A 19,679-nucleotide genomic window follows, 5' to 3' on the forward strand; every position below is an offset into this window, starting at 1 on the left:
TTTCTTATCCTCCAAATTTACATTGTGGTAGGAGTATAGTTCTTTACTTTGAAGGGGAGAAAACAACTTAGTTAATCATGCAAGACCTTCCTTTCTGTAGCCGACAAGTGTCTTAAAACATTTCCCCTTAGATTAAAAAGATAAAATAATTGTATTTATAATGTCCTTCAACAACATGACAGACCCGAGGAGGCAAAACAAAATACTTCGGTGAGTGTTTCTTGGGTATTAACTGTTGTCGCCGTTTGCCTGGTTGTAGAAATGCTAACTGCAGCTAACTAAGGTCGCCCTCGAGCGATTAGTGCTGACAACTGATATATTTTAAAAATCAAATGGACCATAAACGCTCCAAGAAATGAATGATGACGCGCTAAATCCAATTGCAGATATAAGCCCCCCACCACTGAGACCAATCCCACCCTGGAGGATCCCACCCCTGACTACATGAATCTGCTGGGGATGATCTTCAGCATGTGTGGGCTTATGCTCAAGGTAAGACACTCAGAAAATACATTAATGAACATACACTTGCACATTACTCATGGATTCAGTCACACACACACCTTCAAAATTCAGAACTATTACTTAAAACGTTAGCTCATATAACACTACAGTACTGTTGTTGTTTGTGTTTATGTATCAGCTGAAGTGGTGCGCTTGGATTGCCGTCTACTGCTCCTTCATCAGTTTTGCTAACTCCAGAAGCTCAGAGGACACCAAACAGATGATGAGCAGCTTCATGTGAGGCCACACAATCATCCATCCATCCATTATTTGCGCCGCTTATCCGCAGTAGGGTCGCGGTAAAAGGTCAATTGCACCAAGATGCAGTGTAAAAAGATTCCAGCTGAAACATTTAGAACTCTGTGTACGTGATTCTTTTGTCGGGTGGCTTAAAATGAAATGATCTGCATTTTATATAGCGCTTTTCAAGTCAATGACTTCCCAAAGCGCTTTACATTGTGCTTCACATTTCCCAATAGCGGCCTTGTTATTGCAGCCATGTAAGACGCTAACCTGCTTATTGAGGGTATTAAGGGTTCAGTGTCTTACCCAAGGACACTTCGACATGTAACACGGACGAGCCGGGATTCGAACTGGGATCCCTTGATCCCAAGACGAGTGCTCTACCTCCTGAGCTACTGCCGCCCAACTGTAAAAAAACTGTATTCTCCCATCAATTTAATTTCCCTGCTCATTGGTCTATTATTATTTGCTTGTTGCAACTTTGTGCTGAGATGACAACATGCTTTTCATTTTTATTTTAATTACCTGATCAGTGTGAAGAATTCTTTGATGAAACTATTTTGAGATACTTAAGGTGCATGATGTGTATGAAAAAAAAAATCTGAATCAACCAAACTTGTGATCTACAGGTCTAGAGAATGTCACTTAATGAAGACAAATTTTCCTTTTTATTTTAAATAAGTTACACAAATTTTGCTGCGTATGCTCACCCTATATTCATGTGTCCATCTATCCACTTATCCATTTTCTGCACCGTTTATCCACAGTAGGGTCCCGCGGGTGCCGGAGCCCATTCCAGCCGTCTTTGGGCATTTTCCAGCAATTCGCAGGGCACACTGAGACATACAAGCATTCACATGCTCACTCACACCTACGGACAATGTGAAGTTACCAATCAACCTGCCATGCATTTCATTGGAATGCAGTAGGAAACCGTAATGCCTAGAGAACCCAGGGAGAACTTGTAAACTCTGCAAAGGGAGGCTGGTAGCTGGATTTAAACCCCAGACCTCTGATCTGTGAGGCAGCAGCACTAGCCACTCATCCGCCCACCATATATTCACGTATATTTTTTCAAAATGTGGTCATTTTTAAGAGGAATAAATGTCATAATTTTGGAAAGAATAATGCAACTTTTTTTTTCTTTAACAAAACTATATATTTTTTTTCATCTCAGATTATAACAGTACAACTAGCATTTGTGTTTCGAACTGCTTTACCTACATCCACCTGTATTTATGATCATGGCCAAAAAATGTGCATTTTTTCATAATTCAATGTCTTGCACCACAGTGCATAGCAGCCCGGCACCGCATATGACATTGTTTCCCGCGAGCCGGCATCCTGTTATCTCACTCTTACGCAGCAGTCTACCCAAGATTCCCGCGGATCCTTAAAAAGTCTTAAAAACATTAAATTCATTATTCCAAAAATAAGGCCTTAATTGGCATTAAAATGTCTTAAATTTAATTTTCAATTCTTAAAAATGGGAACACAAAATATTCACATTTGTTTGAAATAAGATTTAGTAAAAGTCATTTTTTTCATGATTCATGATAAAAATGCTCATCAATGTAGCAGTTGAGTTCCATTTAATTAGTAGTTATCTGTTAGTTCTGACTGAGGATCTATGATGGACTGTAAACATATTTTTATATTGTTTTCCATTTCTAAAATTTTGGTGAGCCATGTTTTTTTCAGAGGGGAAGTTTTCAATTGGACCAAACTGATTCAGAAAAAAAAATACGAGAAACATTTTTTAAAATTGCCTCTAATTCATGGAGTGATTTTTGGTTTGTTTCCATTGTGGGTTTTATTTTTTGTTGGCTTTGTCTTAAATTTGATTTCAAAAGGCATTGAAGAAGTCTTAAAAGGCCTTGAATTAGCTCAGGAGGTGGAGCGCTCGTCCTGGGATCAAGAGGTTGCAGGTTTGATTCCCTGCTCCTCTGTGTTATATGTCGAAGTGTCCTTGGGCAAGACATCCCTAATGCCCCCAATAAGCAAGCTTGCATGGCTGACTTCCTATTTGTGTGTGTGTGTGTGTGTGTGTGTGTGTGTGTAGCGCTTTGGGAGGTCTTCATTGACTTGAAAAGTGCTATATAAATGCAGACCATTTACTTTTTCAGCTGTAGGAACCATACTTCCACTTCACTCTAGATATCCTTTTGGCAGCAGATTTACATCTAATCTGATTTCAGACCGGTTGGTCTGAACCGGTCCCAAATGTTACCTGTAAGTTCACAATGAACCCATTTCTCCAAACGACTGTTCCCGCCTACATTTTAAATTAAATGACCTCACTTTTGGACTAGACGTGGATGTGTTGCAGCTTTTGGTGAGGCAATGTTGTGTTTTTTGTTTGCAGGTTGTCCATCTCGGCTGTGGTCATGTCCTATCTTCAAAACCCTCAGCCCATGTCGCCGCCATGGTAACCAAGAAGGTGGAGCCAACAAGTCAGGAAGAGCTCATCTAACTCTACTGGAGCCAAACCAATAATGGCCAGCCACTTTGTTTGAACACTTAGTTTGTTCTTTGATGTTTTGCTACTTTATGGATATCGAATTAATAAAAAAACATGTTGTTAAAAAACGTTTGTGCATACAAAAGCATACCTTAAACTGGTACATAGCTCATTTGCTCGGTTATTTTATTATTGAGCCAAGATTGGCGTCTCAAAGTTAGTGTTCGTAATTGAATTCAAGTTGTGATCAAGCAACATTTAAATGTTGACGTGTTTGTAAACAAGTCTAAGATTGTTTAAGGTTTTGTCACTGAAGCTAGGTTTGAAGTTACAAATGAGGTTTTATGGCCAAGTTTGGGAGTTTCAAATGTGCTTGAGTTTGAACTTTCTTTTATAAGGTTTGAAGTTCGAAAATACGTTTTCGAGCTAAGGTTAATGTTTACAAGTTTGGGACAAATATAGTGTAAATTACTTAATAACTAGCAGAGTTATCTTAGCCTTTTATGTGTGTTGAATTACTAAAATTTACAATCACGGCACTACTCCGTTAAGATTTCCACTTGGTTTATTTCATGCAAGGATTAAGGTTTCAAAGCCTAAGATTTACAATTCTGGTGTCATTTAAATTGTGGTTTTAATCTTGAATTTGTGTTTCAGGTCTGTGCTAGTCTTAAAAAGCTACATTTGAGATATAAGACAAGTCATTTAGATTACCGTAAATTCCGGACAATAGAGCGCACCTGATCTTAAGCTGCACCCACCACATTCAGGGAGGAAAACCGATTTTGTACACACACAAAGCCACACCTGTATATTATCCGCATGCGCCCACATTGAAATAATGCAATACAAACACGATATTAACCCATACCCGATACAGTCCAAAATACACAGCAGGCAAAATGAGCGGAAAATGATACCGGTACTTAAAATTTAATGCAGACCTCCAGAGTACGGGTGCCTTTTGAAAGTAATCCAAGGGAAAAAGTGTATATTTCCAAGGTAAGGGTGGGAAAAATATATCCACTATTGTCAGCAGCATTCACAAACACGTCCCACCTTTACTCCACTTCCCGTCAGCCCGCGTTTGCCCCACCCCTTTTTTCTCATTTGCTCGTACAAAACATCAGAATAAGTTTCTAAAATAAATACATTACAAAAATATACAGTTGCAAATACATATTATACATGGTTACACATATTTACAAAGAAAGACGGTACACCGAGAGTTTTCAAAGCTTTAATAATAATATAACTTTCATCCCAAACCGTGCCTGTGAAGGGTAGCAAAACGCTACTAGGAACACGCTCGCAACACAGTGATCGGGTCTGTTAAAATAAATATATGGTACTTGTAGAAATCACGGTAAACCGTCCTCATCTTCCTCCTTAAAACTGGCGTCATCAAAGTCGTCTTCCTTCAGCATGGGAAAGATACTTTATCACACAGACATCGTGCCGTGCTCCCTTATTCAGAAACACGCTAGCATCACGCCGCTCGCAAAGTAGACTTAACGTGCAGTAGCTCTGTTTCCTTCTATATTGGACTGCTCGATTGCGTTTATCTTGAAAGTTGCGTCATGTGCCTTTCTTTTTGCAATTTGCATGATGAGGATATGGCTACGCTACATTAATTTGTGCACAAGTTAAAAAGTTGCAGTCTAAATCTTACCTTTTGTACTCGAGCGCCGCTGGCGGCCGTTAGAAAGATTACATAAATAGGCCGCATCACTGAATAAGCCGCAGGGTTGAAAGTTTGGGGAAAAAAGTAGCGGCTTATAGTCCGGAATTTACGGTACAAGAAGCTCCAGTTAACTGGTGTTTAATAGGGAGCAGGCTTTCAGATCAATGCTCGGGGCTGTATTAACAGTGTTACTGGTTTTAAAGCGACATTGTGCATCAATTGACCACTACATGTTTCTCTTTTGTAAAATAAATTCAGAAACAAGTGCTAAAAAGCACAAGGAAAAATAGAAACTACGGAGACTCAAAAGTGTGCAAACTGGACCGTTTTCCCCCCCATTTGTTTTTTGCCAGCCTTTCTAAATTTTTGGGTATCTGTAGTGGCAAGATTGGGCTGAAAATCATTCCAGCTCCCTTTAAGTGGGGCTCGTGTTAATACAATTAAGTTCTCATCTTACGAGTAATATGAAAAAAATGCTCTTTTATATGATAGTTCATGCAACTTTGTTTATTTAAATCAATATTTTTGAACGATTTTTAACACTATAAGGCGCTAAATATTACACACCTTTGCTTTAATGGGAATTTTGAAGAACAAATAATGGATAAAGGATTCAACTAGGCAGTGTTGAGTTAAAGTGGGGCTTCCATCTTGAGTTGGTCTTGGAAAAATTACAAGTTAAAAAAAAGCTCCAGAAACAATGACGTACTCACAACATTACTTGTTTTTTTCCACGTTTAAAACATTACAAATACTGTAGTCAAAACAGCACCAGCAGAAATATAATAAAAAACGTTCAAATACATTTTGATGCTTGATGCACATAATGCTCGCTGACATTCAGTACAATAAAAAAGTATGGTTTTTACACAACATGAAGTCCTGCTTTATTAGTAGAAGTTCTATTATTCCTACGACGCTAATCACGCGTAAAGAGGCGGCAGTATCCACTACTCCCAGAAGGGGGAGCGCCAAGCTTTAATTTTAGAAATTCTGCCCGGCAATAAGTCCCTCAAAACGCCCAATTGGTTAAGATTGCTTGACGACAGCCGCGGTTGTCATCATGGCAACCCAGCCACGTAATAAATGTAGGAATAGATATAAGGCATTTAGGAGGGAAACAAATCAGTATAAGTTCATAAGGTTGATTTTTCCCCAATATATTCAAAAGTAACCACACAGACTATCATGTTCATAAAGATTTTGAACACGCTAAGTGAAGGGCCACAGTCACTCTAATCAAGTTGTCATTTGTACTTCATTCTCATTACATTAGATGGTCATATTGAAACAAAATGTACAAGACTTAAGATGTTATATTCCCTCGCACTTACTACGGCTTTCTGGACCAATACCATACAACAAACATTGTGATGGTAAAAATTAAAGCACTTGTGCCCCAAATTTTAAGTTTATAGGGAGTAGTTCTTTTTACAATAAACATGAAGTACCATTTACTTGACCCTATCCACACCCCATTATTTGCAAGTATAACATAACCAGGATTATCCAATGCACTAATTTCTCAAAATATTATTATACTTTGACTTGTTATTTCCTACCGAGAATTAATCCTTTTTTCTCACGTTTATAAATATTTTTGCATAATTTGTCATATTAAACTCAGGAAAATATGATAATTTTCTCAAAACTGTCATATAAAGGGACATTGTATATTATTTAGCACCTCCTAGTGGTAAAAAAAAATACAATCTTTTTTTTTTAAATACTAGTAAATCAAGAAATTTGTATTAATTTTACATAACATAATAGCCTTGTGCAAAATTGAGAAAAAAACGGTGCATTTTGGTGCGTTTGAGTCTATGAAGTTTGTATTCTTCCTTGTGCTTTCAATGGCACTGCTCAAAACAGCGACCTCTAGCGGTACAATATTACACAGTGTCCCTTGAAGAAATAAGTCGAAAATTAAATCTTGAATTGTTTTGGTACCATTTTTCTAATGTCTTTTTTTGTTTTGTTTCCTTAACCATGTTAACATATCTCTCCTTGTACGAATATGACTTTTTGGATAAAAAGTTTTTATATCTTACATATTTGCTTCCCACAAAAAGTCTAATCACAGCGCCCCCTGCTGAATGCAATCACAACCTGACAGTGGCACGCCAGTTTGACTGCTGCTGGACATCACAAGCCTGGTTTTTGTTTTCTTCTTTGGGTCCAGGGTTTAAAAAATATGTCCGATCCTTTGTGGTGTGCCGGGTATCATGAGTTGACAGGTCATCAACATCAGAGGGCAAAGAAGAGGATGAGGACGACAATCATGATAATGACCAGCACGGCGATGGCGCACCATTGTCGCCGACCTGCTCCACAATAGGAAGTGATATGAAATATGTGTACGTGTCTGCAATTGTTTGAGTGTGTTTATTACATACTGCTGGTCATGTGTGAGACCTTCTCCAGCTTTTTGAGCACTGAGTCCATACGCGACGACGTCTGGTCCATCTCGTCTGTGAAGTCCCCCAACATGCTGAAAGAAGACGTGCGGATAAAAAAAAAATATTACTGACTTACAGCAAACTTAGTTTTCCATAGAGAAGATTTGCACATGACTGATGCTCATGAAAAGTTTTGAAAAAAAACAAACGTTAAAAAAGTTGAAAGTTAAAAGGTGGGGTGAATCCTTTGTGGGGTCCTTAAAAAGTTGAAAAAAATGTTTTCTCTTAAGTATGTATCAACAATGCACAACTGATTTCCAAAAACCCTTGGGCTTTTTTCCTCCTCACCTGTCTGCTTTTATCATACTTTTAGCAGAGCTGTTTGGGGTGGAACAAATAAGGTAGGAATAGGCCTTGGCAATTAAACAATAATGATCATTATTATTGTAATATGATTTTTTTGCCATGAAATATAATAAAAACGTTTGATAAAAGTTGATATACCGTAAATTCCGGACTATATCCCCAAACGTTCAACCCTGCGGCTTATTCAGTGATGTGGCCAATTTATGTAATTTTTCTAACGACCGCTAGCGGCGCTCGAGTACAAAAGGTAAGATTTAGAACGGTGGAATATATGCGCCGAGGAAGACTGCAACTTCTTGGCTTGTGCATGAATTAAATTAGCGTAAACATACCCTCATCATGCAAATTGCAAAAAGAAAGGCACATGACGCAGCTTTCAAGCTAAAAGCAATAGAGCAGTCCGATAAAGAAGGAGCGAGCGTGTTGCTAGCGTGTTTTGGAATAAGGGAGCGTAGGACGACGTCTATATTCTTTCCGACACCGAGGAAGACGACTTTGATGGTTTCAGTTCCAAGGAGGAAGATGAGGACGGTTTACCGTGATTTTTACAAGTACGGTATGTTTTTTTAACAGACCCGTTTACTGTGTTGTGAGCGTGTTGCTAGTGTGTTGCTACCATTAACTGCCCTGTCACCGGCACCGTTTGGGATGAAAGTTACATTATTATTATTAAAGCTTTGAAAACTCTCTCAGTGTACCGTCTTTCTTTATAAATATGTGTAACAATGTATGATATGTATTTGCAACTGTATATTTTTGTAACGTATTTATTTCAGACACTTATTCTGATATGTTTTGCATGGGCGAATAAAAAAGAAGGGGCGAAACAAACGCGGGGTGATGGGAAGTGGGGTAAAGGTGAGTGTTTGTGGACGCGGCGGACAATAGTGGATATATATTTTTCCCACTCTTACCTTTGGAAATATACACTTTTTTCCTTGGATTACTTTCAACGGGACCCGGACTCTGCAGGTCTGCATCAAACCTTAAGTACCGGTATAATTTTCCGCTCATTGTGCCGGCTGCGATTTTTGGACTGTGCACTTTTATGAAGGACATTCAGTTTCAATCGCGGGACAAACTCGGGTTTGGGTTAATTTTGTGTTTGTGTTACATTTTTTTAGTGTGGGCGCACGCGGTTTATATACAGGTGCGGCTTGTGTAAGTACAAAATCGGTTTTCCTCTTAAAATGTGGTGGGTGCGGCTTATAATCAGGTGCGCTCTATAGTCTGGAATTTACGGTATTTGAACTGTAATCACACCACCCGAACACCGGAGAAAATGGAAGGGAAATAACCACAACGCGGTCTAAACGAGGCAAAAAGACAGTTATTCGAGTGTTGAGCCCAAACAGCAACAAAAGCTCAATACTGTACAGCGTTTTGTGCCATTTCCTTTTGTCTTTTTATTTTGTTAACATTGGGGATTAATTTCATAACAAGAATAGCAAGCACCTTATTTTTCGGGATGAGATATCCAATAAATGCACATGGGATATGTAAGTAAATTTTTACATGAGCTTTCAAGCTTTTGTTGTGTCTTGGTGTCATTACCTCTGATGATTTAAATACATGCGCGCATGAACAAGCTTGACAGGGAATGTAATGATGACAAACCAGAGGTGGCAACCGCAAGTAAACAAGTTCCAAATTCCTTCCAACTCCTTGAACATTACATTACGTAGTGGACAAAAATAACAGAAAAAAGCTAGGAGTCATTAAGTTGTTTGATGCCTTGGGGCCCGGAGGAAAGAAAAAAAAGCCTGATGAAGATTGAGGAGTGTTAAGTTTACAGCAGAGGTGAGAGCTGAACTCACACGGCTTGCTCGTCGAGCTCGTCACCGATGCGTCCCGACATGTCCTTGAGGACCCGGATGCTTCCGGACACAAGCTCCAAATGATCATCCTGCTCCTGCATGATCAGCTGCAAACAAACGACCCGCATACCTCAGATGCAGTTTCACAGCATGACTCAATCAAATATGATTACCTAATAATAGAGCAACGATTGTAGAAAACAAGTTAGGTTTTTTTCTCATAAAACCATTTTTGAAAGTTGATGTCATCATTAAAAAAAGGTGGCAAGAATGAACACTCGTCTACATTTACTTTGTATTTCTTATGAAATAACAAATGATGCATTTAGTCTTGGAAACATTAAAAACATTTTTTGCAAAACTGCCCCAGAACGTGAAATTTCCTTGCAAAATTGACGTCACTGTTTTCCATTTTAGCCTCAAATACTTTGATTTTGTTGTAGACGTAATGATTTTATTTCCAATGTTTTAGTGAGCAACTCCAATTCCAATACAATGACATTTCTGATATGTCTTGCATTTCTTTAATGATAATTTCTGTGTTGTTGCATTTGCACGAGTTACCTGCTGTTGTTCCTGGTGCTCTTGAATGTATCTGGAATTGGCCGACACCAAGTGGGCATCCAGTTGCGTTGAACGGTCTGGTGCTGGTGAACTTAACAACGCCTAAAACAAACTTTTTTTCATTCATCATAATGATGTCATCTGGAGTCTTTCCTATGTGCCAAACCTGCTTGTTTTTTCTCTCTGCCTTGGCCACTGCTGATGGACTTGACAATTGATCTTTCATCTCCTGCTCACAAGCAGGGAAACAATCCGTATGAATAAATCATCATCACATATGTTTGGATATGTTCTGTGAATGATGTTATTACCTGCACAGATTTTCTAGTCCTCTCAACAAAGTCCCTTCGCTCCTGAAGCTCCTCATTCCCTAAGCGAAATTTTCCCGGGTTGGATTCTACAATGCCTGCACCGCATGCTTAGGAAGTGAACCAATGTGAAAAAATGTGGTTGCTGTTCACATGGCAACCATCAACAGGTAGGTTTGGTGACAAGTTATTACTGAACTACAACTCGATAACAGACTATTTTAAACGATTTTATATCTGACAAATAACATAGCAAGATGATTTTCATACTTTTTTGCATGGTAAGTTGTATCACTATTTTATTATTTGGAATTTTTTTCCTTGTGATTTTTTTCCTATAATATAAATGTTTTTCTCCTAAAGTATTTTAGGTGGACATTTGCTGTTTATTTTAAAAGTTACTTCAAGAGCTTCAAACTAACAACTTTTTTCTTGGAAAACAAGGACTGTTGCGAACCCTCACTTACATTTTTAACAACACAGCATGCCATGGAAACAGCAATTGAAATCTCATAAAATCAGATTTTTTCCCCCCAAGAAAGTGTTATTTTCTCATTATTTATTAAATATTCGTGCAAATTTAGGTCTTTTTTGTTCAAACCTTGCCTTGCAATAGAGCCATTTTCCTTAAAATTTTAATCGTTCTGCCATTTTCCCATTTCCTTTTCTGAGCTGGGAATGACTTCAACTATTGACATACGCTTTAGGGGGATGATTCATTCCTGGAATAGAACAAAGGTTGTGTTTGTTTTGCAAACAAGACACATGATTCCGGTTATAGAGGATACTGATGGTCTCGCTTAGGTCCTCTAGGTCCCAGTCGATGGCCCGCAAGCAGTTGCGTAGTTCATTGGTGCTCCAGTCCAATTCGTCTCGACTCACCTGAACAAATCATATAGCATACAAACATTTTATTGATAAGAAATAATTCCATGGTTACAAAGACATCAGATCTTTGAATGGATAACTTTCAACATTTTAGTTTGTTTCTTTAAACCATTTTAAATAGTGTTGGCAGGTCATTGACTAACTTTCGGCGTAGAACAGAGGTTGGGAACCCAAAATGTTGAAAGAGTCGTATTGAACGAAAATAATATATAAAGATCTTTTATAAACCTTTTCAGGAATGCAACACATATTGCTTGTATACTGTGTATATATATGGGAAAATATTAAGAACGTTTATGTCATGTTTGCTGAACACTAAGGAGGTCACCTGAGTTCCATCCTGCAGAAGTTCCTCCCACCTGTCAAACAGGCTTCTTGCGCGTGCAGTGGCCTTCTGCACTTCCCTGTATTCACAAGAGCACAAACAAGCACGCACGCACGCACGCAATCATAAACAGAAACTTTATTAACCACCTTCTTGTATAGGGTCGCCAACAACCCGTTTTGGGTTTAAATGCATAACAAAACTACATACGGTATCTATACATCAAGACTTTTTAAATTTGTCATAACTGTTTTGAGAAAATCAAGAAAGAAAAATGCTCTAATTGAAATTGTTACATTTGTATTGTTAGGGTTAGTTTTGACCCAGCTATAAAAACAATATAATCAACAGCTAGCTACACAAAAAAATATATAATCATACGTGGACTGGACACTTTGTGCATCAACTGGAAGTAATATTTCTGTCCAGTTGACAGCTTCCTGTTCCAGATTCTTGACCGATGCAGCAGGTTCTAGATGGTAATTAGCAACAAAAAGTAGCTCTAAGCTATAAATAGGTTGGAGAGTTCTGCTATAGTTTGTTTTTTAACAAATATATGAAAGCCACATAACGGGTCTACTTAAAATTTCAGAACAAAATAGTGACCGAGGATCTATTGTCAGTATTTATCGATCCTTATTTTTGGACTGCTTATCCAGTCCTTACAAAATCCATTGCAGCCGGGTCTTCCCGGCAGTAGGAATACCTCATAAGCGGCCCTATCTCTAGGTTTCTTCATTTTCCTGATCCTGAGGTTTTTTCCTTGCCCTCATGTAGGTTTCAGATCAGGGGATAGTGCAATGGTGGTCTGTGCAGCCCTTTGAAACTTTTTGAGACTAAGGGCTATACAAATGAATATGACTTGACGTGCAAGTTCTTCCACACTGAGAATTTTGTTTATTTGATTTACCGAGTTATCAATCTTGTTCCTTCTTGGCTGTTGGTTGTCTGGTCTTGGAAATTCATATTTTCTATTTGGACCTTTGGTGCTTTTCATTGTATATTTTTGTTAAAGTTGTAGTGCTAAAAACGAGTTGCTAGCTTTGTTCTTGAAGTATATATCTATTGGTCAAAACCAACCCTATCACTATGTCGCATGTTATTAATATAATTATTATTATTTTAGCATATTTGTTGTAATACCCCTAAGCAATAGGCAACAAAACACAATTTTATATATATATATATATATATATATATATATATATATATATATATATATATATATATATATATATATATATATATATACACACACACAATGTACATGTAAATATTTTGATGTATGAGTAAATATACATGCACACATCTACATAGTATATTTATGATTTCTGTTTTTAAAAAGATTAGTTTCATCAAATTGGTTTTGAAACGCTTACAATTAAGGCAAAATAATATATTGGGTTCTTGTTGAAAGCACTCTATTTGAGAAATTGTTTAGTACTGTTACTGTTGTAGTATTATTTATTACTTTTGTAGTCATTGGGCTTCCTAAGTAACTTGAAGTATAGAAATAAGTACAAAGATGTCAAGAGAGACATACAGTCCCTTCTCAAGGTTTCTTCATTTTTCTCATGTTGAGGTTTTTGAGTTTTTCCTTGCCCTCATGTGGGTTTTAGATCAGGGCATGGTGTAATAACAGTCTGTGGTTTGCAATAATCTGTGGTCTGCGCAGCACCTTTGAGACTCTTTGTGATAAAGGGCTATACAAATAAACATGACTTGATATATTATATATATATATATATATATATATACATTATACAAACAATTATTCTTATTATTATGCGCAGAGGGCATAATCCAGGGGTGTCAAACGTATGACCCACGAGACGCATCAGGCGCGCCAGGGCTTTTACTACGGCCTGCAAGGCAACAGTAGTGAATGAAGCACAAGAGAAAAAAAAGTGAGCTGCTTTTTTTAATATGTCCACTTGATGTCACCAAATCCAGCACCACTCACAAAGTAACTGGAGTTGGATTCATTTATTTCCATCCATTAAGGTTCATTTGGACATTATTTGAAATTGATGGGTATACTGGCATAAAAAAAGGCCCAGAGACCCACAACAAAAATGTAAAAAAAAAACATATTGTCATGTATGATGCACTTAACAAAGCAATCAAGAAATGAGGAAAAATTGATATGAGATTAAAATGTTAATGAATCTTAAAGCTGATTTAAGACACTTGTCGCTAGCGAGCTTCTAAGATAGGGACGTGTTACCTGATACCTACTACAAAAAAAGGATGTACGCTTATCTTAGTTTTAGCACTGACATATCTAAGTTTTATGTATCCAAACTAAAATGAAAGCTAACTTAGCCACTTCTCAGTCTCCCATCACAACACGAAAGTGTGCCAAAGGTCTGCAAATAAGATAGCAAATGTGCGTCCAGAAGTGACTTTGTTTGCCCAATGTAAACACACACACACACAAAAACTCGCACCGAACGAATCTCTGCAAGGAATTGATGATAACACCTAAATGCTAGTCCTCCACACAAGGAGTTCGGCTAGCTACGGTGAGGTAAACTTTACTTTCACTCCCCCAGGTGGTTCACTAAATAACATGTAGACTGTATATGTACTTTAATCATCTTTAAACGCAGTTTTAATGTGTTTTCTTACCCTTTCACGACGAAAAACGGGTCTTCTAGCGACATGATGCTTTTTTTCCTTCCGGGTGCGTCACTTTGACGCGCATGCGCACTGGCTAAACACGATGAGGCGTTTTAGTCATAATTTCCTTTTTTTTCTTTTTTTGTACTTTCATCTGGATATCTGTAGGTATAATATGACATTTTATGTATGATTATGTATTTGTATGTGTATATTTCTTGAAGAAGACTAGGTTCTTTGGAAGGTTTATGTGTGATTCACCATGACAACCAGTTTGAAGTAAAACTGCATTTTGTCCCTGAAGGCAACGCCTGGTAAGACAGACAGGCAGGCAGACGAGGACGTAGCCATTGGTGGAGTTGTCCCGCCCTCTAATTTGTGCCCCGCCCCTCCCCCCCTCACAAAAACAAAAATAAATGTACACGTCCTCGCCCCACTGCCATCCTTCCGTCCTTCCTGTCGTAAAACTGTTTCCTTCCCACCTCCCATTCCTTCCTTACCTTTCCATCCTGCTCTGTGAGAATTTACAGGCCCGCTCTTCATCTCGCTGCTCCTGCCTAGTCAATATTGAGTAAAACAAAACAGAAAAATGGGGGGAAAGGGTTACAAAGTATAATAACAAACAATACAGATAAGAAAATACCATGAAAAAGTGAGAAAATATATACAATGATAACAATAATAATGATACTTCTACTGCAGCACGGCAGCGCAGTGGTTAGCGCGTGTGCGGCACAGTTCTAAGGTCTTGGGAACCTTCTGTGTTGGTTTAAATCCAGCTACCGGACTTACTGTGCGGAGTTTGTATGTTCTCCCCGTGCTTGCGTGGGTTTTCTCTGGGCACTCCGGTTTCCTCCCACATTCCAAAGACATGCCTTTTCAGGTGGATTGGCCGGTCCAAATTGTCCCTAGGTGTGAATGAGCGAGCAAGTTGTCCGTCCCCGTGTGCCCTGCGATTGGCTGGCAACTAGTTCAGGGTGTCCCCTGCCCACTAACGAAGATAGCTGGAATGGGCTCCAGCACTCCCACGACCCTACTGAGGATAAGCGGTGCAGCTAATGAGATGAGATGAGATGATACCTCTACTACTGCTACTACTATTACGACTACCACTATGATTCATAATAATTATGATATTAATAATAATATGAATATGACTAATAATAAGAATAATACGAATAATAATAATAGCAGTAGGATCAATAACAGTTAGAACACTGCCTCTATAATAATATTCATTTATTATTGTTATCATTATAATGAAAATTACTGGAAGGAAAATATAAAAGAGTACATGAATTCAAAGCAAAATACAATACAAGTGTGTTATTTTAATATGGCCAGGTGTTATCAAACAATATTTGCCCCCTCTTCTCTATTTTACTTTGAATATGTTAATATTTTGTTTTTGCTGCTGTTCCTTGCACAAAAAACGTCTTTTGGGGGAAAAAAAAATCTACATATGAGAGAAACACCTCTCCCTGCGGTGATTTCCTAAACCCAAGATTTGAACAAAAATCATCTGGACATGAGATTAAACTTTAGTAGACAGTCAAAACAAGGAGAGAAGACATCAATTGATTTTGAACTAGATAGGAGAAACAGGGAGAGAAGCCTTCAGGTAAGAAATTTTCCCCGTTTCTGGTGCTCCCCCCTGCCACAGCCGGCCCCCCTCTCCCCAGGCTTCCTCTTGTTATTAAATTTTTGAGATTACAAACAAACAGATCAGCCCTAAAGGATGTGGAATATCAAAGAACATTAACATGAGTTGCCAATAGCGACAACAATGTCAAAATTATGGACAAAAGAAAGCAATATTAGTCAAAATAGGAAGTGGCATCCTTTGAAAACTTATTTTCAATTGTCCATTGTTCAAAACAGAATAAACGTATCAGATTACAATATTGATGTATCCTAAACATAATTAATGACTTAAAAAAAAACGCAAACCAAAACAGTAAGTATGTTTCTAACCCTGACAACTAAAGTTGTGTACGCCAAATGACTTCTTGCATAACAAACTTTGTTTCAGGCTGGACAATCTTTGGGCTTCTTTGTTTGCCTTTCAACGTTTGTGTCACCAGAGCAAAGTCACGCCAGACGCCGCCGAGGACGGAGAAGACCAACAAAAGAGGAAAAAAACATTTTGAATCAAATACATAACACGGAACATTTTATAAATAGAATCGGCAACCCTTCCCTCATGGACTCTCCAAATGCTCCATGTGTGGATGACCTACTTTTGGTGTGAAAGGGCAGCAGCATCCTGATGCAGCTTAGCTTACCCGTGTTGCTCTGTAAGCTGCTTTATACACAAACTACATAACACAAAAACAAATGAAACACCAGGGTTGGGGAGTAACTAAATATAAATAATGGCGTAACGTAATTAGGATACTAAAATGTAATTAGATTCTGATACAGTTACAGAAAAAAAGAATGAAAATTACAGGTATGTTTAGTTCAAGAAAGGTCACTTTGCAGAACTACAATTTCATTTAAAACTATATTTACATGTATATAATGTGCCGATAGACTAATTAACTAATAGATGGACAATTTGACACTATAAGATAGATGTGCGGCGCGTGCGTGGTATTATTGTCTGTATTTGTTGCACAAATTTTACAGGCGGTCAACTCATACAGGTAAAAGCACTCTTCAATATAACACTCATTTTGTTGAATTGGCGTTAGCCTGCAGTTTCCTTAGTGCAGCACAGTTGCGTTGTAGTTATGCATTCAGGGACATTTGGTATATATGAATAATTATCTGTATTTTGTCTTTTGCAGTTAGTTGCTGTGAAAAATCACTCTACGATCACTGTATTGTTTGATTGTGAGAATGTTTTACTTCTGAATATTGTCAAGAGGTTTTGCACCCCCTCTTTAAACAAGTAAAACTTGAACTTGGACACAAGACATCCCAGAGTTTGTTGGAAATGTAGAAAGTGAACAATTCACGATTTTAGAACAATATTGGGTTTTAATGCCCTCTCAATGTATACTGAAACAGAGCATATCTTTCCCACCATGTTACGAGAAAGTTTTATTTTTGCTTAACAAACTATACAATGTGGTTAAAGTGTCAGAATTTTTTTGTGGGACTGCCTGACCTTGGTTTCCTTTTTTTAAAAGTTACATTGTTCATTCATCTTAAACAAAATTTAATAATTTCCTTTCATATTATGTTTATTTAGTCTCTTAATCTGGCATATTTGGTATTACAATAGAGTGTGACGGCGGCTGAGGGGTTAGCGCGTCCGCGGCACAGTTCTTAAGTCATGGATCAAATCCTCCTGTGCGGAGTCTCCTCGTGCTTGCGTGGGTATCCTCCGGGCACTCCAGTTTCCTCCCACATTCCAAAAACATGCATGTCAAGTAAAGTGACTGGTCCGAATTTTCCCTAGGTGTGAACGAGCGAGTCTGTCTGTCCCTGTGTGCCCTGCGACTGTCTGGCAACCAGTTCAGGGTGTCCCCTGCCCATTGCCTGAAGACAGCTGGGATGGGCTCCAGCACCCCAGCGACCCTACTGAGGATAAGCGGTGCAGATAATTGGATGGATATGTTACAAATAGTCCCCTGCTCACTGCCCGAAGATAGAAATTAGCTCCAGCACCCCCGCGATCCTACTGAGGATAAATTGTGCAGATAATGGATGGTATTGCAATTCAATCCAAAAGTAACCAAAAATAACCGAGTTACATCACTGCAATAGGAAGGTATTCGGATTTTGAAACTGATTACATCTTTAAACAGGTACTACTAGTAACTGTATCGGGTTACAATTTTAAAGTAACTCCATCAACTCTGTGAAACACAAACACAAAAAAACAACATACTATTATGTCATCATGTTGTAAACAAGACAGCTGAACACTACTGGCATGTAAATAAAAAAAAACTACCAAACGTTATATCACAAAACAGTCGAGATTTGAACCATCAGACTCGGTGAACTTGTGTTCTTTTGCAGCCAAGGACACACACAAGCACATACATTCCTTGCCTACCATTTGGCCTCTGGCAGTGGCATTGCAACAACACACACACACACACACACATACACACACACACACACACACACAAACACACACACACACACACACACACACACACACACACAGTCGCCATAGTGACCATTCGTGTGCCGACACAAAGCGAGGTCACGGCAACTCGCTTCTGCAAAGCTGACCAGCGCTTATTGTTTTTACAAAAGGAAGAAAGCATGTTTGCAGAAAAGCTATGTCAACATTAAATGAAACATTAATTCTAATGCAAAAATCAAAATTGATATTTCTACTGGAAAGTACAACTTTAAAAGTAGTCATACTATCGACTGGCCAAAAAAATATAATACTGTTAAAAGCTGGGTGGTTCCCATTGCATCCCCATGGTGTGGAGATGAAGGGTTGATTTCCAAGTACTGCGGAATTTTTTTTTTTCTGGTGAGTATACCACAAAACTATACTGAAATACACCAGATACATTGTTAATGCAGTAAATGACTATTTTACTTGCAAATGTCTGCTTTTTAATGCAATGCCTGAACTGGCGTGTGGAAGCCCATTTCCAGCAATCAGCACTCCAGTGTTCTAGTAGTAGATAGTGTTTGATTTGTTTGATGAGTTGCGTTCAAAGGCTATTGGATTATTAGAAAACCCTTCTGCAATTATGTTAGCACAGCTAAACACAGTTTACCTGGTTGGATAAGCTATACAACTGACGAGTCAAGTATCTAAGGTATCTCATCTGAAACTCGACAGTCTATTCCTGTTCTAAGAAATGATGGCTGTTCCATGAAAGAATATTATCAAGAAACTGAAGATCTCCTACAACTGTGTGTACTACAACTCCTTTCAGAAAACAGCACAGACAGACTAATCGGAGTAGAAAGAGGCCCCACTACACAGCCAAGCAAGAGAAAAAGTTAGACTTTCTAGTTTGAAAAATAAACTCCTTACAGGTGCTTAACCAGGAACCTGTTTAAATAGTGCTCGTGAAACACCGGTGTCAAAACTACAGTGAAGAGGCGACTGCGAGATACTGGCCTTCAAGGCTGAATGGCAAAGAAAAAACTACATCTGAGACTGGCCAACAGGAAGAAAATAATATGAAAAGTGTCCCTTTTCATGGAAAACACAAAATTTTCTGGGTGACCCCAAAACTTTGAGTAGTAGTGTATTCATCCATTACATTTTTTGCACCGTTCATCCTCACTAGGGTCACAGGGGTTGTCAAAACCATCTTTGGGCAGTGGGCAGGGAACACCCTGTACTGGTTGCCAGCCAGTCGCAGGGCATGGTAGTGCACATGTCATGAACCAGAACAGGAAGAGAACCCAGATGCATGACGTTTCTCACACAAGCTTTATTTCACAGGAAATGGGGCAGTCATGCACGTTAACCCAAATGCCAGTGATTCGGTGATCGTTGGGCGGAAGACATAAGGTAGCAATCTGGCGTGGAATGACAGGAAGCCAGAGGCCGACGAGATCGA

The 19,679-nt window shown here is 38.5% G+C and overlaps 2 protein-coding genes across 2 annotated transcripts; one reads left to right on the forward strand and one right to left on the reverse strand.

The window, feature by feature from the left end:
- The first annotated feature begins 31 nt into the window (after positions 1 to 31).
- Positions 32 to 5,765, forward strand: wdr83os (WD repeat domain 83 opposite strand). The gene is made up of 4 exons (XM_088342170.1): positions 32 to 210; positions 387 to 492; positions 644 to 741; positions 3,113 to 5,765. Exons 1-4 carry the CDS (start codon positions 161 to 163, stop codon positions 3,177 to 3,179), a joined length of 321 nt encoding a protein of 106 aa, XP_088198296.1. The 5' UTR covers positions 32 to 160; the 3' UTR covers positions 3,180 to 5,765.
- On the reverse strand, positions 5,599 to 14,278 carry stx10 (syntaxin 10). Its single transcript, XM_088342169.1, has 9 exons — positions 14,191 to 14,278; positions 11,563 to 11,638; positions 11,135 to 11,228; positions 10,350 to 10,444; positions 10,205 to 10,267; positions 10,039 to 10,140; positions 9,475 to 9,581; positions 7,289 to 7,383; positions 5,599 to 7,216 (listed from the first exon to the last, which is right to left on the reverse strand). Exons 1-9 carry the CDS (start codon positions 14,223 to 14,225, stop codon positions 7,140 to 7,142), a joined length of 744 nt encoding a protein of 247 aa, XP_088198295.1. The 5' UTR covers positions 14,226 to 14,278; the 3' UTR covers positions 5,599 to 7,139.
- Positions 14,279 to 19,679: the final 5,401 nt, after the last annotated feature.

This window comes from Urocampus carinirostris, chromosome 8 (genome assembly GCF_059441175.1).
Source record: "Urocampus carinirostris isolate Australia breed hairy pipefish chromosome 8, RoL_Ucar_1.0, whole genome shotgun sequence".
In the NCBI taxonomy this organism is placed as follows: Eukaryota; Metazoa; Chordata; class Actinopteri; order Syngnathiformes; family Syngnathidae; genus Urocampus; species Urocampus carinirostris.